The sequence below is a fragment of the Anoplolepis gracilipes genome, unplaced genomic scaffold, assembly GCF_047496725.1.
Source record: "Anoplolepis gracilipes unplaced genomic scaffold, ASM4749672v1 Contig20, whole genome shotgun sequence".
Lineage (NCBI taxonomy): Eukaryota > Metazoa > Arthropoda > Insecta > Hymenoptera > Formicidae > Anoplolepis > Anoplolepis gracilipes.
The window spans coordinates 54,578-81,522 of record NW_027328668.1 but is presented as its reverse complement, the minus strand read 5'-3'; the positions used below and the strand labels follow the sequence as shown (position 1 = coordinate 81,522).

The window sequence follows — 26,945 nt, the reverse complement described above, 5'->3', positions numbered from 1 at the left end:
TCTCGATTATCTTACCCTAATACTTTTATGCACAGAATGAGACAAATTAATTGGTGAAAAGAAGACACATAGTTATCTTTAAGAAAAAATCTAAATTTGCAACTAGCAGTTACACATTTTTACTTTAACATAATTATGTGTTTTAATTACGTCAATTGATTTGTCTCGTTATTCTGTGCATAAAAGTATTAGGGTAAGATAATCGAAAAATGGATATTTTACGAGATATCTTGTATATTATGTCAAAATATTGCAACTTGGAGCCTTATAACTCGAAAAGTGTTTAATGAAAAAACATTTTATCATAGTGTTTTGGAAAGCTCTCAAGATAAGCTACAAAAATATGCAAAAATATATAGGGTGTTTCATTTAAGAAATTTAAAATATTCTTCACGTGACCTTCGTATGACTCTTCAAGGTCAAACTAATGGCACCATCTTATGTTCTCCTAGAAACTATACAACTTTTGTCTGAAATATTTTTTCGAACTTTCCATATCTTTCGAAATATTTCACTGGAGGAATTAAAATGGGACACCCTATATATGTCGTAGGCAAATGGTTATTTTAGGAAAATAGCTTTTGACTAGGCAAATGGTTATCTGGCTGTACTGTCAGCCTTGGTAGTTTCTGCACTCTCAAGTTTTGTTACATTTTTTATGGGGACGGGGCGAAGCTCCGTCCCCCTATGCACTCTATCTCCCTATGCTTAGATGGTAATCTAAGCGTTCTTTTCCAAGATGTACTTTATAGTACATATACGCCAGATAGCATTTGCCTAGTCAAAAGCTATTTTCCTAAAATAACCATTTGCCTACGACATATATATATATATATATATATATATATATATATATATATATTAATATAGCATATTTTTACAATAATTGTATTTTCTTAAAATATGTGATATGATGCAATATTTAGAAGCTCATGAAATCATATTCAACATAAAAAAAAGGAAAAATAATTACTCTCTATTTGTATTAAAAAAATATTATTTATTGAAATATGTATTAATTGATGTAATAAAAAGAATAATATTAATAATACAACACACAAAAGACACTCCTTTGGCAATATTAAGAACAAAATGCAATTCTTGGATTACTTACTCATAATACAAATCATAATTAATTAATTCTTTGTACATTCTTCATCATGATTAATTAACTCTTTTTACATTCTTATTTTCAGTCTCGTAATTAAGTCTTAAATATAAACTCCAGATTTTCTGATGGCTCGTTTCTTTTAAGTTTTAAAAGTGTATTTTTTGCATTCTTTTAAATTTTTTATATTATTTTCAATTTTGAAATTCACGTAGAATTCTTGAATCTTCAGATCATCTCAATAAGAGCATTTTAGCAGATCTTTAGTTTTATTTATTCGGCCGAATTTGGTTCTAGAATCTTACCGTTTATTTAATCCATTTCACATTCTTCCCTCGCGGATAAAAACACCTTCTGTATAGTATGTGTAGCTTTAACTAAAATGTAAAAAGTACACATATATATGTATATATATAAATTTAATATAATAATAAATATAATTTAATTAGGTCATTATATTAAAAACTATGATATGAACGATAATAGCCTATACGAGCACTAAAAAGACGTTGGAATAAGTTTTTGAATTGATTTATTCTTGTCAGTAAATATGGATTGTAGGTTTAACATTGGATCAATTATAAACCTAAAGCATGTTGCCAGTGTGTTTAGTTCTCCTGATTTTATTTCGAATTTAACAAACAATTAAAATAAGTAAGAAAGAGACACTATTAATTAACAACATGCATTTTCAGATCAAGAACTTGAATACTATTTTCAATTATTGTCCATGAAAAATATGACCTATATAACAATATATTGGCATGTATTATATAATACATAAAAATAAACATTGCAGAGAGACTAGATGTACAAAATCAAGATGTCTTCATTCTACATCAAACCATAAAGTTCAGTATGTATATTATAATAATCAGTTAGGCTAGTGTTATTGTTTAAGTTAAAAAAAATATAATTAGATGTTTAGTTTTAATATTTTTAATATTTAACATTTTTAAGATAGCTAAAGAGACACATGTAAGTGTCAAAACGTGTTCCGCGTTTAACCACAATAATTATTTATTGATAAGAAAATAAAGATAAATTCAAAAACTATTCCAACGTCTTTTTCATATAATGAGTTTGAAATATATGATCATATACAGAGTGTCCGGTAATTCGTAAAAAATCTCGTGAGCCGGTAGAGCGCACTAAACTGAACAGAAAAGTCCTGTATCATTTTGCGATTTTCTCAATATTTAAGGAAATATTAATTGTAAAAGATCAGATTTGATACTAGGTTCGCGACGAAGCAGTGGGTGAAGCGCTTTGCGAGCACGCTTCGCTATGACAACCGAAAGAATTACACACATAATGCACGCTCTCAAAGCGCTCCACCCACTGCTTTGTCGCGGGCCTAGTATCAAGTGTCAGTGGGAAGCTTCTCGCAGTTCTTCATTGGCTGATCTTTTACAATTAATATTTCCTTAAATATTGAGAAAATCGCAAAATGATACAGGACTTTTCTGTTCAATTTAGTGCGCTCTACCGGCTCACAAGATTTTTTATGAATTACCGGACACCCTGTATAGAGGCATAAACGGTGTACAATAAAATTACGTTTCTCTAACTATTCCTATTTTTAATTAGCTCAACATTAAATTTAATTAGTTCAACATTATTTTTAATTAGTTCAACAGTAAATTTCTAAATGTCACTTTGATTAAACTGCTATCAACTTAATTGTTGATTAATTTGTAAAGTAATCACAACAAAATTTAAGAATTTCTATTATATTTTTATTACATATACAATAATTATATATTATTAGAAATTTTGATCATTTTGCAAGTTAATCAACAATTAATCAGAATTTAATTAAAATACACTAAAATCTTTCTCTCATATATTTCTTCAACTATCACTATTTATTTGTTACGTGCACACATAAAATACAAACATAAGATAGAAATGCTTACTACAAATGCACAGTATAAAAATGTATATGTGATTAAAATACAACGATCTTATTCGACCACGTTGTGATTGACCATTCACAGCAATTAATGGTTAAAGTTTTTCCATTGAAATAATTAATCAGAAAATTAATTAAATTGAATTAATTCTCAACGTAATTAATTAGATGCCACTCATTAAAACATTTTTATTCATACAATTAGAATGAGAATGGAGATTAAACAAGAAGCTTAAAAAAGAGCTTTTCAACAATAAATAAGAGAAAGATAAAAAAAATGAGAAAGAAAGAAAATAATAAAAATAAAACAGAGAAAAAAGAGGAGAAAAAGAAAAGGAAAAAAGGAGAGAGAAGAAAGAGTAAAGGGATAGAAAATAAAAAAGAACTGGGTGAAAGAGAGAGAACGAAAGAGACAGAGGACAGAGAAAAGAGAGAAAAGAAAAATATAATATTATAATAAATATTACATAAACTTTTAGTCATATTTGTGAAAATTACGTACTGTTAATTTTTTGAAACCACGTTGGTTTATTTTTCCAAGCGACACCGAAGAAATATGCCGGTATACCAGATATGGTGATCATAATGCCCATGCCGAGCTCATACGGCCTTTCGTAACACGGTACGATAACGAGAAAAGCGCATATTAAAACAAATACTATAGGTATCCATAACGGTACCTAAAAAAAAAATTTGTCATGGAGCATATAGATATAAACTTATATATTAGATCATTAAAGTAATATATGTATAAATGTATGTAATTACTTTGATTGGTCGTTCCATATTAGGTCTTTTGTAACGCAGCCATAAAACTCCAGCCACAGAAATCATAATGAAAAATGATTCCACTATACTGCAATATGGAATCAGTACAAATATATCACTCGTACATAACATTACAAGGGATAAAATACACTGCAAATGTAAAAAGGATTAACGCATAATATGAAAAAACCTGATTTATTCGATTATAGAAATTAATATGAAAAATATTTTACTCTTCGTTTTTAGTGTCATAATCAGATATGGCTGCTATAAGTCATATCTATAAAGCAAGAATTTTTAAACTTCAACATGTTTAATTAGAAAATGTAAGCGTTATACACACCAGAAATATTAAGGCAGGTGTGGGTGTGAGTCTGGACATGTTGATATGACTCAGCATTGAGGGGAAGTGACCGTTCCTGGCGCCGACAAAACACATCCTAGACGATGTCATAATATGAACACTTAGTCCTCCGAAGGCAGATATAGCCACCATTACAGGTATCGTCCATGCCATGTATCCAAGAAGTTGATTGCCGAAAGTCTAGTATAAATAATGAATTTTAGGCAAAATATTTGATAAAACAACTCTAACTGAAGTATTATCATAAAAATACTGCTTACCACTGCGATAGCATTAGAAGCAATCATAGCAGTTGGTGTTATAACCATTAAATAAGCAACATTTGCCATAACATATATCAAGGTCACCAATGGCAGTGATATATATATCGCGCGTGGTAGATTCCTAACAATAAGAAATTATTCAATTGTTAACCCAATAAGGAATAAATATATTTCCATATTCAAAGCATTTTTTGTTTTACAATTATATATTTCACGTTTATTTTCCTTTTTAGTAATTGGAGATAACTATCTATTTCTTTATAAAACGAATAGCTTACACATAAGGATCTCTCAATTCTTCTGTCATAAAATTCAAATAATTCCATCCTGAGTAAGAAAATATTCCAGAATAAAAGGCCACAGCAATTTTACCAGGATCAGTATTCGTATTTTCAAAAATATTTTCAAAATTTTCAGTGTGTCCTAATTAATAATGAATTTTGATTAACAGAAGATGAGCTAAAATATGCTAACAATTTATTTAAAAAACTTACCCATACAAAGCCAGACTAATCCCGCTATAATAATAATCGTTAATGCACCGATTTTAGCAAACATAAATGTATTCTGCATCTTAGAAGTCTCTTTTACGCCGTAACAATTGATAAACGTTAGCAAGCCTGTAAATAAAATAATATTTAATATTTTACATACACACATATGCACGTATGTATTATATTTTAATATACAGAGTATTTTATTTAAATTGAAACCTCAAAATATCTAAAAAAATATATAAAATTAAAAAAAAATATTTTATAGACAAAAGCTGTTTAGTTTAGTTAGAAAGTAGAAATAAGATGTAATATTTATTTTGATCTTGAGTGATTATGCCAGATTATATTAAAGTTATCTTTTTAACTAGGACATTTCATTTTTTATTTTGTATTCTTGCAGCTAATATTGAGTCATTTGCAAAATGGTACAATCAAGTCCTTTTTGATTAAGATTTCTCTGTATGAGTCTTCAAAGTTTATATATAGCCATTATATTTACCATCAAATTTGTAATTATTTATATTCACGCGCGTATCTTTCTGTTATGTGATTTTCACAAATCAGATGATATTTATTTTTACTGCACAATTGATTTAATTTTCATTTTTTATGTAATTGTGTATTCCATATATAGATATTATGTGTGTATGTATGCATTATTGCGTTTAATCAATATTTTAATACATTGTAACTGTTAAAAACAAAATGTTTAATTTTAAAAAATAATCTATTGATAAGTCTATTTAAAATTAATAACTAAACATATAACTAATACTCATTATGATTGCATAATATTTTCTGAGATTCATACTTATTAAAATTGCAACAAATTATTTCAATATTACTAGACATCACAGGCGCGCGCTATTTCTTATACAGGATGTCCCTAATTTAAATGGCAAAACTTCGGGAGTGTGTAAGGGACCGGGAAACTAAGATAAAAAGTCTTTTAGAGATTTGATCGTTTTTGCTCCATTTTGGAGAAAATCGCAAAAAGAAAATAAACAAAATAAGTTTTCGTTTTTTTACTTATTTATTTACATTTTATTTATGTTATCATCTATTTAATGCAGATATTGTTCAAAATGCTGCCCTCTTGCAGCAATACAAGCTTTGCAAGCTGTCAAAATTGATAGTTTGACGTTTAACAGCTGCAGACACACAAATAAAGCAACATACAAACTTGATAACCAACAACCAATCAGCATCGCGGAAAAGAGACAACAATCACTTCGAAATTTACGACTATCGATATAACATGCCTTTTTTACTAAAAGGAAAAAAAAAAAAAAAAAAAAAAGAGGATTGGATGATAGATCAGAAATTGATTTTAAAAAATTTGGTAATTTTTATGGAACTTTACAGGCTTCTGAATTCAAACTTATATTCAGCCATTGCTTCTTCTATCTTTCTTTTAAAAATCAGACTTCTCTTATTCATTGAAGGATCAATTTTCGTTCCAAATTCATTTTTTTACGAATAAAAAGAATAATTACAAATTTTTATTCCGCTAATACCAGAAACGCGAATAGTGATATGGCGAATAAGGAACTTGACTATATGACATTTAAATAGAATTACATTGTCCAACAAAAAAAAAACATTTTTATTCAGGGATCGTAATATATATTTTTTAGTAAATTTGAGTGTGCTGAATCCAAATCTGTCTATAAAAATATCAAATAGCTCATTAAGATTTTGAGAAAATTAAGATTAAAGGTACAAAAAAATCAAGATTTTCATAATGTTTAAGTAAGTATATTTATAGATAACCTAATGTGACAGAAAAGTTTACCACAGTTCAAATTAAAGATTAAACATTTCATTTTGTTTAAATGATGTAGAAAGTTTCTGAGAAAAACTGCAATTTATATTAAAAAAAAAGATCGTTTTTATCTATTTATAATTCATTTATTTAATTTATATATTATGCTGAAGAGGATTCAAAACATGAATCGAAACGTTCAAATTTTTATTATAATTTCCGTCATTCTATAGAATGTTACTAATGTACTTAATGTCAATATACCTGCGACACATCATCTATATAAAAAACTTATAATTTTGATTCATATCTCCTCGCTCCTATTGCTTCTTTCTTACTTACTTATTTATATTTATTAATTCGAAGCTCTTTCAATAATCTTAAAAAAAAAGATGTTAAATTGATAAAAAATGTTATTTTTGTTATTTATTAACTTATCAAAGCCTATATGTAATTGAGATAGCACACTCACAGTGTGTATCTATGTATTAAATGTAAAGTAGAATATTTAATTTTTCATTTCAGTTGTGGTAAGCTCTTTTGTCACATCAGGGTATCTAGATATAGCACTAACGTTTAGATTAAATTAAATAACAAATAATAAAATAAATCAGAGTATCCGAGAATGAATAGTGAGGTTTCAATCGATTTTTATCAATAATACAAGCTATGAATTTTTTAAAATAATAATTAGTAACTTAAAAGTTTTTTTTCTTGTTCAATAAATTTCGATAACCCTATTAGCAACATGACACATATGTTGTAATTCAATTTTTGTCAGAATATCTACTACTTGATCCAAAACATTCGGCATAATTTCCGCAATTGTTTCTATGATTTTATCCCTCAGATATAAACAAAATAAATCTCTAATAATCTTGATTTTCACAGTATCCCAAAAGAAAACTTTGTCGTTGAATACAGATTACAACGCAATTAGTAACGATGGTTTAGGCCCAGTTTTCTACAGGAAACATGAAAAACGTTGCGTACAATGTAAAAATCAAAGATTTACATCATTTCAGGATAAAATCATAAAAGCTGACGAAACTTGCGCGAATATTTGTGGATTAAGAATTAACAATTTAGTTATAAAGTTATACGAATTAATTATAGAACGAAACCATGACAAGCAAGAAACAAATTATACTCGAAATGATACAGCAATAAACCTTACAAAACTTCCAGATAGGCTTACATGACAAGATACAGTCGTTAAGGATGTTTAGTACCTATATTTAAAAATATAGGAATTTAATAAAATTTGCACAGATTGATCTGATACATGCTCAGAAACTTATAAAAAACCTGGAGTTGATTCACTGAAGCAATCAAAAGTTATAAGAATTTTAATTTGCAATGAATTTACCCGTCGATATTATTATAAATATAAATATAATTATATTATATATATAAATATAATTATTTTATGGACCTAATTATAAGTAAAAGTATTAATAGAATTATAAATATAATTATTTATATAAATAAGTATAAATATAATTATTTCTGTCCTTTTTAGCCCTTAAATTGATACGATTACAGATTTTCTATCTTATAAAAAATCTGTGATCGTGTTGATTTAAGAGCTAAAATAGATAGAAATAATAATAGGAATTTATTCAAAATTTGTAAAAGTATAGTTTAAATATAGAGGAAATATTTGATCACATAATTTTGGTCAAGTACTGACTAGTTTAAAAGATATTGAATATAATTTTCTCAATTTCGTCCTATTACCCGAGATGACATATTATTTATTGAAAACGTGACAATATAACATTCAGCTGAGCCTTCTTTTGATATTATAAATAACCTATCTTTTCATCTGAAGAAGCCTCTATATACAAACGTGTAAGCGAGAAGCGACTAGGCCTCATAAGTATATCAATTTGCAATTTGACCAACTTATGAAAAATTACCATGTTGCCACACTTCTTTCTTCTCGGAGAAATGACAAATTATTAAATTTATCAAAGAAATAGTTAAAAATCTTCTATATTTTGTCATTATTCACTATTATAATTTTTATTCTGACATTTTAAATTACTCTGTACGAGTAAATTCTTTTATTTTTATAATTCAAATTTTGTGCTGTAATGTTGAAATCGAGGTACGTCAATGATAAAAGTTTCTCATTATAATTTAAGAAACACGAAAAATTTCCGAAAAAAAACAACAGAAGTTCGAAAATACATTTCTACACTCTAGCTATGAATAAATAATAAGATTTTATGCAATTTTTATAATAATCATATATTAAGATATATGAGAAAAGTATATATTAGTCAATTTCAACTACTTTTTGCTCCGATTGTAGATGCTAAACATCCTTAATTCGATCGTAATATTATACAATATTACAAGAAGCTACAACTGAAATTAGCATGAAAGAAAGGATTAAGAGACCAACTAGAGAAATATGTACCTCACAATTAAAAAAAAATTATATACAGTCATTATTATTTTTTAAAAATTAAGAGCGTCGTTCTAACTCCACGGACATTCACACGTTATAATAAGATACTAATGTCAAAAATATTGAAACCTTGAATATCACGGTTGTAATATTATTGAACGTATTGATATGCGAACTGATTTTCGTTATCAAAGTCGGAGAGACAGTCTTACATAAATAAAATAGATAAATATTGCAAATATTGCAAGAAGTCAAAATATATTTGCAATAAATGTTATGGTTGCTAAGCGACAAATTAGGAAGAGAATTGATTCGAAAATAAAACAAAATGAGTAATAAAAATTTAAGCAGACAACGAAAAAAGATCCTTAATTCTACATAGAATAAGGAGAAAGAAGCCAAGTAGAAGTTAAGTTCTACAGTAATTGTGATCTGCATTAGAGAATAACAAGACAGTATATATGATTAGAAAAAGACATGCAACTATATAGTATAATTATAAAATTAAGTATGCTATATACGTGATAAACACGTGCTATATACGTGATTCCTCCATTGAAAACAATGGAATCTTGCAATTAGACAATATGATTATAAGACAAAATAATTACAAGTAGAAAAACTCTGAAACTATCTTTACTGAAGGATAACATTAAAATTTTACAGCGAGACAATAATACAAGTTACAACAAATCAAAATATAATAGAACTCATGCAGGCAGAAAAAATTACACTAGGAATATTCATTTCAAAAGCTGTTTAGTCGAATCTAAAGATTATCTTTGTCTAACAAATGTAATAATTTAAGAGCTCTTCTTTCAAAGAACTGAGCACAGTAAAATATTCGTAGGAGGATTAACCAGTGAGTTTTAGTATTGGAGGAATCGGTTTTCGGAAGGAGGAGCAAAATTGAAGAGTTTCAAAGCACAAAAAAAAGAGGAGCAGCAATAAAGAGTTATAACCGTATGACGTAATGGGTTTTAGTCGCGGAAGTAGGAAAAAAGGATTAGACAAAAAGTTTATGGGGTTTAGGTAGGATTTGAGATGGAGCGCAATTCAAGTTTATTGAGGAAATTGTAAAAACCTAAGGTATATGTTACGACACGTAACATAAAACGGTTGATACTTTTTGTAACAGTAAAAGAGATAATGTGCAACAGCACCATAAATGTAAATATCATGTAAATAAAGAAAAAAAGAGAAAATATCATCAAGAAGACTTAAAATTTGTACATTTTTAAAAGTTGAAGAAAAAAAGCATCGATTAAAATTTGTAAAGACTTTAATATATTACATTCAGAAAAAGTCTCTTTCTCACATGCATTGGTATAGTTGTACATAAGGTAAACCGACAGTTCACTGATCTACATACGATATCATTTACTAGAAAAATATATAAGGCAGAAGTAAATCATCAAGTACAACATAAAAGTGGAATTATAAAACCTAGTATGAATTAATGTAAAACGCACCGCTATTAGAGCAACAAAAATAACATAATTTTCTTTACATCGTACAAGGATGTAATTTCTGATTTTAATTTAAAATAAGATTTAATTAGAAATAGTTTGATTTAAATTAGTTTCTTTTCGAAGAGAGGGTGTATGGAGAAAGGCAATCCTTTTCCGCCTACGCTTTCACTTTATAATAAAAAGGTGGAAGAAATATAAAAACACAAATAGAATAACAACAAGACGTACGAAAATTAAGATATTTTAAAATCACATATCTGGAGAACAAAAGAAGAAAATGCCACAAAATGCAAAGTATGTATTATTTAGAAATGTACTCTCTATCATATGAAATAAAAATGAAAATGATCTGTGAGATGTAAGTTAATCCAAACATTTACTAAAGTAAATAGGACAATCCATAAGATGTCGTGAGAAACATGTTTTGTGTAATAAATAAAAAGTATTTATAAGTTACAAAGGAAGCGTTTCCGAACTAACATTTATATGACTTTTATTCTTACAGTGAGTAGAATCGCTTAGAATTTGGCCACCTACTTCTAAAACATTCTGTATAACGAAAAAAAATACAATCTATTATATATAATCTATGTATAACTTATTTATATTGCCATTTTTAAGAATACATATATTGTATAGATAGATAGAGGGTGTCCTAATAAATCTCTCGTGGGCATGTAGAGCAGGTAAAAATAACCCCATAAGTTCCTATAAAATTTTTTTCTATAATGCATTTCTACCGAGATATTTGTCTCTAAAGTGTAAATTTGAGAATTATTTTTCTTACATAACTTTTATATTATTTCATAGATCTTAAAGTGTGTAAGAACTTTTTTTATTATTAAGTGAAGATCTTTCAAATAATGTGATAGATTTTTTGATATCATCTCGGAGAGCCAGAATCGGATCACCTGTAAGTCTTTTAACTTACAAAACTTTAACCCCGGCTTTTTTATTTTTAAATTATATTTTTAGAGTCTTCACATCTTTCTCTAAAGCCTTGTGGCCACGATACTAGAACTCGGTCCGAGAAATATTTAACCAATCAAATTGCAATTTTTATAAAAAAGCGGTAATCTTATTGGCTATTCGTTTCTCGGATCGAGAACTCGGACCAAGCTCTAGTATCGTGGCCACAAGGCTTAAGAAAAAGGTATTCTTGTTTCATTTCGTTAAAACTGTTTTCAAGAAAAATACATTTGATCAATAGAAAGTAAACCTTTATTCGTAATAATTGAATAATAATGATTTTCAAAATAATAATACAAAATTACATTGTGTATTAAAGAGAGAACAATTACTTGAAAAAAATTATTTATCACTGTAAACAAATAAGAAATGCATCCGGAATATTATGGCGAGTGCAGCAGTTATCAATTCGTCGTGAACGGGAATGCGTTAGAGTCGGTGGAAGTCATTTTGAACATTTTTTAAAATTTGACTAAATTCGTTTTCTTTTAAATAAATTTTAATATATAATATAATTTTGTATTATTTTGAAAACCATTATTCAATTATTACAAATAAAGGTTTATTTTCGATCAAATGTGTTTTTCTTGAAAACAGTAAGTTTTAACGAAATGAAACAAGAATATTTTTTTCTTAGAGAAAGATATGAAGAATCTAAAAATATAATTTAAAAATAAAAAACTCACCGGCTTTAAAGTTTTGTAAGTTAAAAGACTTACAAGTGATCCGATTTTGGCTCTCCGATATCAAGAAATCTATCACACTATTTCCCGGTAAAAAATTTTTATATATAATCAGACAAAAATGGCCGTATCTAATTATACAAATTTATATACAAAATTTGTCCATTTTATATATAATTATATATAATTATACATAAAATGATGCAGGCATTGTGTATAAGCTTACATATACATATTTCTAATTGCAGCTATCAATCCATTTATATATAAATATACGTAACGTTTTATACGGTGTCATCTATAATTATATATATTTTTATAAAATTGTATAGAATATTGTATAATTATATTCAATTCTGCATAACTATACATAAGAAATTTTTTATCGGGTTTAAAGATCTTAATAATAAAAAAAATTCTTATATATTATTATTAAGACCTACAAAGTAATATATAAGTTATTTAGAGAATGATTCTCAAATTTAAACTTTGAGAGACAAATATCTCAGTAAAAATGCACTATATAGAAAAAATTTGAAACTTATGGGGTTATTTTTACCTGCTCTTCATGCCTACGAAAGATTGCCCACCTTTACCAGGACACCCTGTATATATAATATTATATTAAATATATTAATATATTAATTATATAATTATATATTATAATTATATACTATACATATACAGGGTGGACCATTTTAATCCATCCAATCGAATATCTCGAAAACCAAGCCCGGGAGAGAAAAATGTTTCAGACAAAAGTTGTATGGTTTCGAGGGGGCCATAAGATGGTATCATTGGTTTGACCTTGAAAAGTCATTTGAAGGTCACGTGAAGGTCACTTCAAGTTTTTTAAATGGAACATCCTATATATTTTTACATATTCTTGTAGCTCATCTCGAGAGCTTTCCAAAACACTTATGACAAAGTATTTTTCATTAAGTATTTTTTGAGTTATAAGGCTTCAAAGTTGCAGTATTTTGACATAAAATACAAGATATCTCATAAAATATTCATTTTTTGATTATCTTACTCTAATACTTTTATGCACAGAATAACGAGACGAATCAATTGGTATAATTAAAACACATAATTATGTTAAAGTAAAAATGTGTAACTGTTAGTTGCAAATTCAGATTTTTACTTTAACATAATTATGTGTTTTAATTATACCAATTGATTCGTCTCGTTATTCTGTGCATAAAAGTATTAGAGTAAGATAATCAAAAAATGAATATTTTACGAGATATCTTGTATTTTATGTCAAAATATTGCAACTTTGAAGCCTTATAACTCAAAAAATACTTAATGAAAAATACTTTGTCATAAGTGTTTTGGAAAGCTCTCGAGATGAGCTACAAGAATATGTAAAAATATATAGGATGTTCCATTTAAAAAACTTGAAGTGACCTTCAAATGACTTTTCAAGGTCAAATCAATGGTACCATCTTATGGCCCCCTCGAAACCATACAACTTTTGTCTGAAACATTTTTCTCTCCCGGGCTTGGTTTTCGAGATATTCGACTGGATGGATTAAAATAGTCCACTCTGTATATATAATCAGTGGTCAGATTCAAGCTATCAGAAGCATGCTGTTAGTATTTTATATTATACGATTATGTTTATATTTTTTCCTAGCTTATATTTTTTTAAAGCAGTGTTAATTTAGAATTATTTAGATAAGTTACTTTTAAAGATAAGATAATTTTATCTATTATCCAGAAAAACTTGAAATAAATCATCTTTATCTTATCTAAGATGAAATATTATCTTACTTTTATCTAGATGACTTTAATGTTATCTACATGAAACATTGGAAATAAGTCAACAAATCATAGCAATAGATACAGAAGATCACAATTATTTCATAATAATAAAAAATTATCTAAATGTATAGAAATGAATACTCCCTTATAAAAAATTTCTTATGTATAGTTATGCAGAATTGAATATAATTATAGAGGATTCTACACAGTTGTGTAAAAATATGTATAATTATAGATGACACCGTATAAAACGTTACGTATATTTATATATAAATGGATTGATAGCTGTAATTAGAATTATGTATATGTAAACTTATACATACTTATACACAATGCTGCAACATTTTATGTGTAATTATATATAATTATATATAAAATATGAACAAATTTCGTATATAAATTTGTATAATTAGATTGTATAATTTTGTCTGATTATATATAAAAATTTTTTACTGGGTCAATATATATGTGAATACAATTATTCTATATATTACATAGATATAAATTTATAACTTTGCAAAGCACAGACAATATCTACATCTAATAGAGCATAAAGTAAATGCAGCACTTGATATATTTTTTAACACAACAATATGGATGTAGCGCTAAATAATATTTATAATTATAATATTCACATATTCTAAACAATACATTACAATATAGAAATGGATAAAAATAAAAGAAAAAATAGTAATTGAAAGAATTGGAAAAATTATGCTGAAAGAAAACAGTATATATCTACAATTTTTTATAATTAACACTGGATGACAATAAAATCGTGAATTATCACCATGGCATATATAGAAACACATTTGCTAGAATTTAATTCAATCTTTCTATATGAAAATCAAATACACGAAAATATCATGAATATAATAAAGCATGTGAAATTAAGGCTCCTGAGTAGTCACCACGGCCATATTGAAATCGTGACGTCACAAGCGAGAAATAGCGAGAAATGATACCCTGATTTATGTTGCGACATGTAAATAAAAACATATTTCAACGAAATAATAATACTACCAATCTCTTCAGCACACCTGTAAAAATGTACGGCTGGTAATCTTTTCTCCTGACAATTAATAAATAACTGTAAATTGAGTCCGAAATGAACCCTTGAAATGTGGAAAAACACGCGATTTGACAGTTGTCGATAGGAGAGGAAAATGTTACTTTACACAGTTTATTCCTTACACAGCTTGGCAACCGTACATTTTCGCAAGTTTTATAAATACGTTGCACATCACAACATTAGCAAAAAGCAAATAATTATGACGTAGGTCGCAACATAAATTGGGCTGTCATTTCTTGCTTCTGACATATTTCCCAAAAGAGAGAAAGAGACAGAACTATATGTCGCCACCGTCGACATCGAAGTTTGGCGGCGAGTACTCAGGAGCCTTAAAGAAAATTCAAAATCTGTTCAAATTGATAAAGTTAAAACGTAAAATTAGAAAAATTATAAAAAATAACTAAAATCAATAAAATAAAAAACTAGAAAACGACTTAAAAAAAATCGTTTTAATAACAAATTTGTATCTTCAGTAGCATTAAGTACAATCACCCGATAAAAAATTTGTTATGTATAATCATATGTGATATATGACCATATAAAATTATATAGAAATATATAAAATTTTATAAGTTATGTATAATAATATATATAATAATATATGACTTATTGTATAATTATATATAATTTTATATTAATGTTGGTTAGATGTCAGTCAATGATAATACAAAATCATGCATACTATACATAACTATACAGAATTTTATATATTTCTATATACTTTTATATTGTTATATATAATTATATATAATTTTTTACCGGACATCATAGTCATAAATTTTATTATAATTGCAAACCTAATGAAAATACAAAAGATAAAAACCAAACTAAATAATGTAAATATATATATAATTCATGCAAATATTTAGATCAAAAAAATATAACATTCAATAGAAAGAAAAACACATATACACACAATTAAGACTAGGCATTCTCATACTTATTTGATGCTATGTACACAACAAAATCAAATTTGAGAGAATAAGATAACACGAAATCATACTAAATGAGGAAAATGTTCCAATGTTATACTAAAACATATAACTTTTAAAGAAATTGTTATAAGAAATAATTGTAAAGCATGAAAAAATCCATTAAAAAAAATTTTTTTTTATGAAAACTAAATTTTTTAATGCAGAAAGAATGTCGAGACCTGACTATTGTAGCTCGAAAATGTTTACAGAACAAAATTGAAAAATTAGCATACATAGCTTAGCAACTACATTGTAAAGTATACCATAGAAAGATTCCTAGTAATGTGACAATACAACATACTTAGTGTAATAATAATAAATAAATACCAATTGCAACATGTGTTCAACATATATGTGCAATCAGTAACGAATATTATATAACATTCCTTCCATTTAATTAAAAATAATAAAGTAATAAATTAATTTTTTTAAAGTAATATAAATATAAGACTCAGAATAATTAGACAATTGTCATTTCCTGTATTAGTAACGTAAAAATAACTATTGACTAGTATAATACATAAGATTAATTTTATTTTTTTAATTTTTAATCACATTTCTCTTTTTTTTTAATTAACATCTCACAATTTCATTTCTTTCAAAATGTAAAAATTTAGGAAGTAATAATAATAAATTAATCTCCACACAAATACTTTCTTCACTTTTTAAGATAAAAACAAACATTGTTTTTTCAAATAATTATTAAATTTAATTATTTTTAAATAGAGTAATTAATAAAATTCTCACACGAACTCTTTTCAAAACAAAGTATTGAAACATTATTGAAAGTTATATAATATATTCTTTAATTTTTTAAAATAAGAACTTGAGTGCTTATCATTTACCCCTTATTTAATCATTATAAATAATTAAATAAAAAATTAATTACAAAAAAAGTTTTTAGAATTAAAAAAAAAAATTTATATGTAAATTTACTATTTTTAAAATCTTGATATCTCGAAAAAAATAAATAAAATTGTATAAGATTAATAAAAATTAAGAGATTGCAATTTGAATTAATTTAAATTGTAAATAAAATTTTTCTGGCAATAGTTAAACTATTAAAATGTAACCATACATATCTATATGTATTCATTGATATTGGTTTTTGTATGCATATTTGAATTTAGATATCTCACAAGTATTTTATAAATACATTTCTAATAAGTTAATGTATTTACATCTAGATAAAAAGAGTATTGTATCTTTGATAATATAAAAATCTTACATATACTTAGTGCAGCAATTAGTCGTACACCATAGTCCGGAGTAGCACAATTGGGAAAAAATGGTTGTAGGACATACTGCGCAAAAGTCAGTCCCATAATAGCATTTGTTGTAGGTCTGCAAATAGCAAATATATTTCTGCAATGTTTTTTTCCAACTAATAAAATTTAATTAAAGATTTACTTACACAAAAATTAAATTAGCAGCCCATAAGTACAAAAATGAAGGTAGCGCACCAAATGCTTCATGAATATAGGCATAATCTCCTCCACTACGAGGTATACTGGTACCTAATTCTGCGTAACACAACGCACCAACCATAGAGAGAAAACCACATAGTATCCATATGATTAGAGATACTCCTACACTGCCAACTTCTTGTATAACTCCCTTTGGTGAGATAAAAATACCTACAAATATATGTAATTTAGCATAAAGATTTAATACATATATATATATATATATATATATATATATATATATAAAAGTATGAAATGTATCAAAGTGTACATGTAAATTTAAAAACTGAATTCTTGTTTATAGAAAATGTGTAACTTTAATATACCTGAACCAAATATAATTCCTAATATAATTGCTACTCCTTCTAAAAGACCTAATTGCTTTTTCATCTGTATTTTGTTTACAAATTTTTGTTGATTATCAATTGGCGATCGAATAGATCCCTCATCATCAGAACTTATTAATTGCATTTCTCTGACTGTTTCGTCAAATATTTCTTTCACCATTTTTATAAAATAATGTCTTACAAGATGCTGAATTTGCTTCTTGATAATAAAATAATTTAAAATTTTCTATTAATTTTACTAGATGTGCTAGCGAATATATATCATCATAGAAAATAATATATGGAAGTATTTTGATAATCACATATTTTTTATATTTGACTTCTTTTTGTGCAAAGAAATGTTTAACAAAATAATTACTCAATAGTGTAAAATTAGACTTCTAACCACAGACACAGACTTCTACATATTAGGTGCTTTCCATTCAACGACACAATGCTTAGGCCTGTTTTACAATAGCTGTCGTAAGTCGGACGTCGTTGACCAATCGTATTCGATTAGTCTTCTCTAAAGTCAACTGTGATTGTTTAACTCATCCGATATCCGACTTACGACTTACGACAGCTATTGGGTGCGTTGGGGGAACTCGCTATCACACTACCAACGCAAACGTTACCAAAAATGTTCGCGGAGCCAATAGAGTGATAGCGGTAGCAAGCTCTATGAACAGCAATAGCGTAGCATATTACCAATTTCAAATCTAACCAAATACTATTTCGCATTTTAGGTATGATTTACTAATATTAATGATTTTTCTTTTTGGAAGAAAAAAAGTTATATTTTGATATAAATATTTATAAAATATTTAAATAATTATTAGAAATATCTTGTAAATATTTTATAAATATTGTCGATATTGTCATATTTATCTAAATATTGATGTATATATATCGCTGAATTTTTCTTTATTACGCATTATACCGGTTAGTTATAATAATTGGTTATGCTGAACACTACTGGTGCGTTCAAGGAACTCGCTATCGCACTACCAACGCAAACGCTATCGACACACTACCTCGGGTGCGTTCGGGGAGACACTGTCTAGCGCTATTTAATGCTATCACTGTTCGGGGAGTTAGCTAGCACTACTAAATACTACCGTGACGTCACTGATGATAGTGTTTTACGTCATCATTTTGCGCAACCAACGCTATTCCTTCCGAGGTAGTGTGTCGATAGCGTTTGCGTTGGTAGTGCGATAGCGAGTTCCCCGAACGCACCAGTAGTGTTCAGCATAACCAATTATTATAACTGACCGGCATAATGCGTAATAAAGAAAAATTCAGCGATATATATACATTAATATTTAGATAAATATGACAATATTGACAATATTTATAAAATATTTACAAGATATTTATAATAATTATTTAAATATTTTATAAATATTGATATCAAAATATAACTTTTTTTCTTCCAAAAAGAAAAATTATTAATATTAGTAAATTATACCTAAAATGTGAAATAGTATTTAGTTAGGTTTTAAATTGGTAATATGCTACGCTATTGCTGTTCATAGAGCTTGCTACCGCTATCACGCTATTGGCTCCGCGAACATTTTTGGTAGCGTTTGCGTTGCCCGGTAAAAAATTTCTCATATACAGGGTGTCCCAGAACAACCTTCCGCTCGTAAAATGACGTATTTCTGACACAATTCTAATATCTGTATTCATAGTCCTTCCTTGAGGAATAAGGATTCCTTATTTCTCATTCGATGTTTCATAAACCTTCCTTGACCAAACAAGGAACTTTATTAGCTCTCTTATTTCAAGGAAGGTCACGAACTTCCTTAAGGAGGAGATTTTAATACCCGTATTTATAATCCGTCCTTATCTCAAGGGTGGAGGAAACCTTAATGAAGAATTCTTTGAATCTCCAAGGCTGTCTTATTTCATAGATGAATCTCGAGTCTTCCTTCTAAAAGGAAAGAATATTTTAGGGATTTTTAGGGATTTACTAGAGACTAGAGAGCCTATAATCAGAGTGGCGACAACTGGGTGCCACTTTCTGATTGATCCGCCATTTTCCAACCATTGCCGCCAGGTTTTCAAACTTATCTAAATTTTGTATTAATAAGTAAACAGTGTTTAAATTAAAAATTAAAATAGGAAATAAATAAATATATATAAAAAATTATATATCACATGTTATTTTTTGCACATTGTTAAAAAACATATGTTTATATTATATAAAAATAGATAAACTCATTTGAAACAAAAAAATAGATAAACTCAAATCACATTTGAAACTAAAAATACATAAACAAAACTTATTTAAAACTGAAAAAAAGATAAACTAAACTCATTTAAAAGAATAATGCATCGCCATAGATTTACTGTCATAATATTTTTGATTACTTAATATAATTTTACGCTTATTTTTAAATTTTAAACGTACTGTTGCAAATTTGGAAAATAACTTAAAACGCAATTTATGACAGTCTGGAATGTATTGTGTGGAAACATAATTAAATTTCTTAACTAAAAAATTATGTAAATTTACATTACGCATTTTTTGAAAATAAGGACTGTAATGTCTAAAAATATTTTCTAATTGTAAAAAAACTTGAAATGTTGGCTTATTAACAAAATAAAGACTATTTGCATTATAACATTTAATTCTTACAAGTTCAGAAAATTTAAAATTTAATGGCGTTTTAGAACCAACAGATTGCATGCAAACAGAGCATGTAATACATGTTTTTTTAATAGATGCCAAACAATATCCTGCAACATTATATAAGCAATTCATCTCTATATTATTATATTCTTTTATTGCACTATTATCAAACAAAAAAATTTGATCTATGATTGTAGGAGATTGTAAGGATCCATTAGATGTAGGTGAAGGATTAGGTACATTATCTTTTTTGGATTTTAAATATTCTAAAAAACCAGAAAGATGTTCACTATCATCAATTTCATAATTTCCCGTTAATATTGGTTTTGTAAACATACTTATGGCAATAAGTTTTAAATTATTTTTAAATTGTAAAAGATCAAAAATTACATTTTTATGGCGCAAAAGTGAGAACAGATTTTCTATGCAGTCTTGCGTAAGACGACCAGTCAAAACAAATTCAAAATTGCATTCGTTTAAAAGATATTGTACCAAATTAACAATTGATGTTGTAGAAAGTATGATTCCTCTTTGTACAGGTTTAAATATTCCTTTTTCACCTATTTTTATTTTTTTAAAGAGATCAATTATTTCATGAAGAAAAGAGATACTATTATCATATATTTTTTTGTTCTTAATATCTAATGCTGTACAGCATGATCTAGAAGTCATTAATGAGAACCATTTAGATATTTGTTTAACAAACCATGCAGTAGTGCAAAATTCCGGCTTATAATTTTCATTTGATAAAAATTGTAAGGAACTACTGACACGGGTTGAGAAAACATTTTTTGCTTTGTTTACACGCATTTTATTGTAATTATTAGTACAATTAACATCATTATATTGTAATCTAGGTGTAAGGAGAAATTCCAGGTCTTTTTGAGACTCAATTAATTCATTAAAATGTGTAATCTCTACTCTATTAGATGGTAAGTTGTATTTTTGAACAAATTCATCTGGCAAAATGAAAAACCCATTGGAAACTAAGGCTTCTTTCAAATTTTTTAGAAGATGTGGTATATCTGCGATAAAATATAAAAATCTATCTAAAGCGTAGGGATGTGACATACAATTTCTAACATCAGAATGCCGTCCCACATTGATTCCACAACATTTCCATATTTTACCATTTCCAGGACCCATGTCAGAAGTTATATAATTTACATGAAGACCAATTTCTTCAGCTTTTTGAATTATCTGAAATATAATATTTTTAACAGTTTCTCCATTAAATGAATCACCTGTATAAAAATAACCTACAACATGCTTCCATCGCTTAGCTATGCCCGTTAGCATAAACGTTAGAGCATGTGTTGCTATACCTTCTTCATGTGGAAGAGTTATATTTCCAAGTAATGTTTTTGTTGAAGAATCATAAACATACTTTGGACTTATACTCATCTCATCAATAACAAGTCCACATTCTTTATCGATATCTTGAAAAGAATTTACCTTCAATTTTAAAAAATCAAACATTTCGTTTGAAATACCACTCTCAAACTTCAAATTTTCTACTCTTCGTTGTAAGGTGCGCAAACTTGGAAGTGGTATTTTTTGTCGAAGAAGTTCTTCGTAACCACTAGTACCACAAGTTAATCTAAATCTAAGCGCATTTTTAATGGTCTCATTGGACCAATATTTTGTTCTTTGTGTTCTTTTTAATAAAGCATTGATTTGATCATCTTTAAAAACTTCTTTTAAAACTTTTCTATACTTATCATTCTTCATTTGTTCTTCAAGTCTTCTTAATCTTAAACTTATCATCTTATATCTTTTATTTACACGATATAAATTAAATTTTAGTTTCTTAATTATCTCTTCTGAATTATTTTTTTCCTTTACCTTGATTTCATGCATTATCTAAAAAAAATATATATATATAATATTTAAATATATACTTTTTTTTATTTTGTGTACATATTCTATCATATTTTACTTTACCTGTTTATCATTTATTATAATTTGATTTTCTTCATTAACAAGTTCTTGCTCAATAATGTCAAGATTAGATTTCTCAGTAATAGATTCTTGCTCAATAATATCAAGATTAGATTTCTCATTGTTAATATAAAAATGTAGTTTTTCTTTTTGAAAATATTCAAATATAGTTGGCACTGCGTTTGGTTTTAATTTCTTTTTCCATCGATCCTCCTCTTTTCCCATATTTCAGGTTTAAAATGTACCTATCAATACAATAATTAATTAAACAATATATTATAACATAAATATTCATTAACAAGTAATTTTACCTCGCATAAATATGAATTTTTGCTTGGTGTCCAGATTGGGTATTTATTATTAATATTATTAATCCATTGATTTCGGCGTTGTATATTTGTTGGTGACATTTTCATGTTATATCCCTTCTGTGCGGAATTATTACAAAAAGGAATTGTACAGCCAACCATTTTGTAAAAATTTTGTAATTAAGATTTAGACAATCAATATATTATTAACAGAAAATCTTAACCTTACTAACAGATAACAGACAGAGTTACAGACAAAGACTGCATATGTCTCTGTCTCTTTCGCATATTTCTTTCTCTTTTTTGCATATTTCTTTCTCCCTCGCACAATTTCGCTGGAAAATCGCGGACCTCTCCTGATGTCACCACTCTGATTATAGGCTCTCTACTAGAGACAACATTGTTTTACGCGCCTGCAACTAATTTCACGTATAAACTTTCAAGTGATTGAGTTACAAATAAGTTAAATTAAAAGTATATTTATTTATTATTTTTTGTGCAAGTTGTGATCGCATTGCAAATATAATGGATAATAAAAATGTTCATTATACGGAACGGGAGAGAATGCTCTTGGCGCAGCTTGTTTCAGAAAAAAAAGCTATCGAAAATAAAAAAACAAGTGCTTCAGATGTAAAAGATAAGGTGGATGCATGGGAAAGAATCACAAAAAAATTTACTAGCGAAGGATGTACGCCTCGCTCTAGCAAACAGCTGAAAAAATGCTGGGATAATATGAAACAAAGGTAAAAATAATGATTATACTAATAATTTTATTAATGATGAGGCTATATAATTATTTTAAGTGCACACATATTCTTCTTCCTATATACACTTTTATATACTTGGCTTGTTATATAATATTTTAATAATAATTATATTATTAATTAATTATTTTAGAAAATGAAAATTAAATACGACAATGCGGCACGAACGGCTTATAATAGGTGGAGGTTCTGCATCAGTACAATCGAATGATCCAGTGATGGCATTCATGGATGCAACAAATGCAAATTTAGATGTCGAAATTGATTGCCCATTCGACAGCACAGCAGTATTTGAGAAAGAATGTATAAGCACTACATATAATTCTTGTTTTTTTATTATTCTATTATTATACATATATGGTAATAATAATTTATTCTTTATTTTTTGCTTTTCAGATAATGTAAAGATGGATTGTGCGTCTCAAAGAATAGTCATCGAAGATGAAAGTGAGAAAGAGAATGAGAACATTGATGATATCTGTCATGAAGATTATATCCATCAAAATATTTTATCTACATCATTTAGCACCCCAAAAGAAAAAATAGCTACTTCAAGGAATAGCACATCAGTAGAAAAAAGGGCCACATCAAGCATAAACAATGCATCAGAAAAAAAAGTCACTGCAAGTGTTAACGCATTAAAAGGAAAAAAAGCTACTTCAAATATTAAAAACATACAGGTAAATTTTATGAATTAGGTTATATTAATTTTTTAACAGATTATATAAATAATTATTATTATTATTAATATGAATAAGATTTTATTGTTATTTTTTAAAATTAAGGTAGAAAAAAGTACGTAATAATCTTTATTGCAATAAATTAATGATAATGAAATACTAATAATAAAATAATTTTGATTTTCAGAATATCCGTGACGAAAAAGAGTTACGATTAATAAAAATACGCGAAACAATTGAGCAACAGCGCGAGCTTCATCGTAAAAAAATAAAGATTGCTGAAACAGAGGAGCAGATTGTTCTTGTAAAACTTTTGAAGGAGGAAGAAGCGCTCAAGAGTAATACATGTAAATAATATATCTATAAATATGATAAAATGACTTTTGTTAATAATATGCTATAGATACAAGTTATGTTTTTTATTATATATTTCTATATGTTTATATGTATTTCAGTTTACACAAAGTTATGTAAAATATTTAATTATTTTTATAAGTGACTAAATAACTATAAGTGTTCTTATAAATAAATGTTATTCTTGATAATTAATATAAAATTCTATGTTTGTTATCAATTTAATGGAAATATATATATTTCTTACAAACAATTAAATATTGTCTGTTTATATTTTTAAACGTCACTTTGAGGGCTGTGTTTTGTTGATAATCATTGTCAGTATTGAAAATCTAAAGTGTATGTGACAAATTAAATAGATTTACAGTACTGTCAGTGAATACCAAAATGCGGTTTATATAAAAGAATAGTTTATAGAGAGAAAGAGAGAGAGAAAGATTTGTTAAAATAAATATAACATTCTTTAGGTTAAAATTTATACTTAATATATTATATATTTGTTTTATTTACAATTTGATCTTGTATGTACAAATCTAAATTTATTTATACAAATTAATCTTAAATTTACATGATGACAACATTATTGTTAAATCACTCATTGCAGATATAAAATGAATATAAAAATATAATTATAATTCGCTATTCTGTTTTACGAAAAATGTGTTAAAATGAAAGCATTTCTGTGTGCAAGTCCTACTCCATTTTGTTCTTGATTTATAATGTCTTCAAATTGTATATTCTCATACAACTCCTCTTCGATTACTTCCTCCAGATTATGTTGAATAGATATATTATGTAAAACTGCAGTGGCACAAATAATTGCCACCGATGTGCTCAACTTTGTTCTTAAACCATAATGCAGACATGGAAATCGACGTTTCCAAACTCCAAACAGTTGTTCAACGATAACTCGTATTTGTTTATGTGCAGTATTATACCGAACTTCTGCATCTGTCTCAGGTCTTAAAACAGGCGTCAGTAGATAACTGCGGCATGCATATCCACTATCACCAAGTAAAATTCCGTTTAGATGTCCCAACTCTAAACGACAGCGCAAACCGCTTCTATCAAATATTACAGCATCATGAGTTGAACTTGGATGTCTAACAACTATATCGAGAATTTCTCGTTGAGGACCAGCTACAGCCTATAAAACAAATATATCATAAAAATTAACTTCATATAAACTTCATGATTATTTAGCAAAATAAAACCGTTGAAAAAACCTGTACATACCTGTACATTTAAAGAAAACCATCCTTTTCGATTTCGGAATATCTCTCCATTATTTCCTCCAGGATTCGCAATACGTATATGGGTGCAATCGATACATCCTATTATGGATGGAAAGTTGGCCATTTCATAAAATTGATTTTTATTCCTTCGACATTTTTCTTCGATGGAAAAATTAATATATACACTTAAGTGTGACACTAAAATTCTGGAAACTCGTGCAACAATTCTCGATACTGATGCTTGACTGTATCCTCGTAAATCTCCATTAACAATCTGCAATTAAAACAGCATATAAATAAAATAAAAATAAATTATCTATTTTAATTTATATATATATATATATATATATATATATATTATAGTGTCGGAACAAAATTTACAAACCTGAAAGCTACTCGTTGCATAAAAACGCAGTGTTATTAAGAGCTGCATTAACGGAGAAATCGGCAGTTCTCGATTATTGAACCGTCTTAACTTATCATTCACTAAAGGTAATAGGATCTCGATTATGGCTCCTTTGTTGAATCTATATCTTTTTCGAAAAGGAACATCTTCGAAAAATTCCATGGGATTTTCCCAATCACGAATATATCTTTTCGCAAGTCGCAACAAAATCCGATCCTCTACATTTTCATACGAAATCCTCTACATTTCAATACGATTATTACTCTACGAATTTTTTAACGATTCTGACGAAAGATTTGAAGATGAAAATGTAGAGGATCGGATTTTGTTGCGACTTGCGAAAAGATATATTCGTGATTGGGAAAATCCCATGGAATTTTTCGAAGATGTTCCTTTTCGAAAAAGATATAGATTCAACAAAGGAGCCATAATCGAGATCCTATTACCTTTAGTGAATGATAAGTTAAGACGGTTCAATAATCGAGAACTGCCGATTTCTCCGTTAATGCAGCTCTTAATAACACTGCGTTTTTATGCAACGAGTAGCTTTCAGGTTTGTAAATTTTGTTCCGACACTATAATATATATATATATATATATATATATATATATATAAATTAAAATAGATAATTTATTTTTATTTTATTTATATGCTGTTTTAATTGCAGATTGTTAATGGAGATTTACGAGGATACAGTCAAGCATCAGTATCGAGAATTGTTGCACGAGTTTCCAGAATTTTAGTGTCACACTTAAGTGTATATATTAATTTTTCCATCGAAGAAAAATGT

General features: G+C 27.3%; 2 protein-coding genes across 2 annotated transcripts; one reads left to right on the top strand and one right to left on the bottom strand.

Moving 5' to 3' along the window:
- Nucleotides 1–1,036: 1,036 nt before the first annotated feature.
- Nucleotides 1,037–18,249, bottom strand: LOC140675634 (Y+L amino acid transporter 2-like). The gene is made up of 10 exons (XM_072910230.1): nt 17,829–18,249; nt 17,451–17,673; nt 17,265–17,380; nt 4,913–5,038; nt 4,697–4,841; nt 4,416–4,539; nt 4,135–4,335; nt 3,792–3,941; nt 3,526–3,703; nt 1,037–1,485 (listed from the first exon to the last, which is right to left on the bottom strand). Exons 1-10 carry the CDS (start codon nt 18,007–18,009, stop codon nt 1,421–1,423), a joined length of 1,509 nt encoding a protein of 502 aa, XP_072766331.1. The 5' UTR covers nt 18,010–18,249; the 3' UTR covers nt 1,037–1,420.
- Nucleotides 18,250–23,337: 5,088 nt separating this feature from the next.
- Nucleotides 23,338–24,566, top strand: LOC140675658 (uncharacterized). The gene is made up of 4 exons (XM_072910265.1): nt 23,338–23,458; nt 23,613–23,782; nt 23,876–24,159; nt 24,347–24,566. Exons 2-4 carry the CDS (start codon nt 23,635–23,637, stop codon nt 24,512–24,514), a joined length of 600 nt encoding a protein of 199 aa, XP_072766366.1. The 5' UTR covers nt 23,338–23,458; nt 23,613–23,634; the 3' UTR covers nt 24,515–24,566.
- Nucleotides 24,567–26,945: the final 2,379 nt, after the last annotated feature.

Bases quoted from the DNA above. Each gene is read 5' to 3' on its own strand.
- LOC140675634 (XM_072910230.1), bottom strand. From the start codon at position 18,009: ATGGTGAAAGAAATATTTGACGAAACAGTCAGAGAAATGCAATTAATA. The intron at 5,039-17,264 runs GTAAGATTTTTA...TTTTATTTACAG, and splicing joins AATTGCTGCACTAAGTATAT to GCTTGCTAACGTTTATCAAT. The intron at 4,842-4,912 runs GTAAGTTTTTTA...ATTATTAATTAG, and splicing joins ATTAGTCTGGCTTTGTATGG to GACACACTGAAAATTTTGAA.
- LOC140675658 (XM_072910265.1), top strand. From the start codon at position 23,635: ATGCGGCACGAACGGCTTATAATAGGTGGAGGTTCTGCATCAGTACAA. The intron at 23,783-23,875 runs GTATAAGCACTA...TTTGCTTTTCAG, and splicing joins AGCAGTATTTGAGAAAGAAT to ATAATGTAAAGATGGATTGT. The intron at 24,160-24,346 runs GTAAATTTTATG...TTTGATTTTCAG, and splicing joins CAAATATTAAAAACATACAG to AATATCCGTGACGAAAAAGA.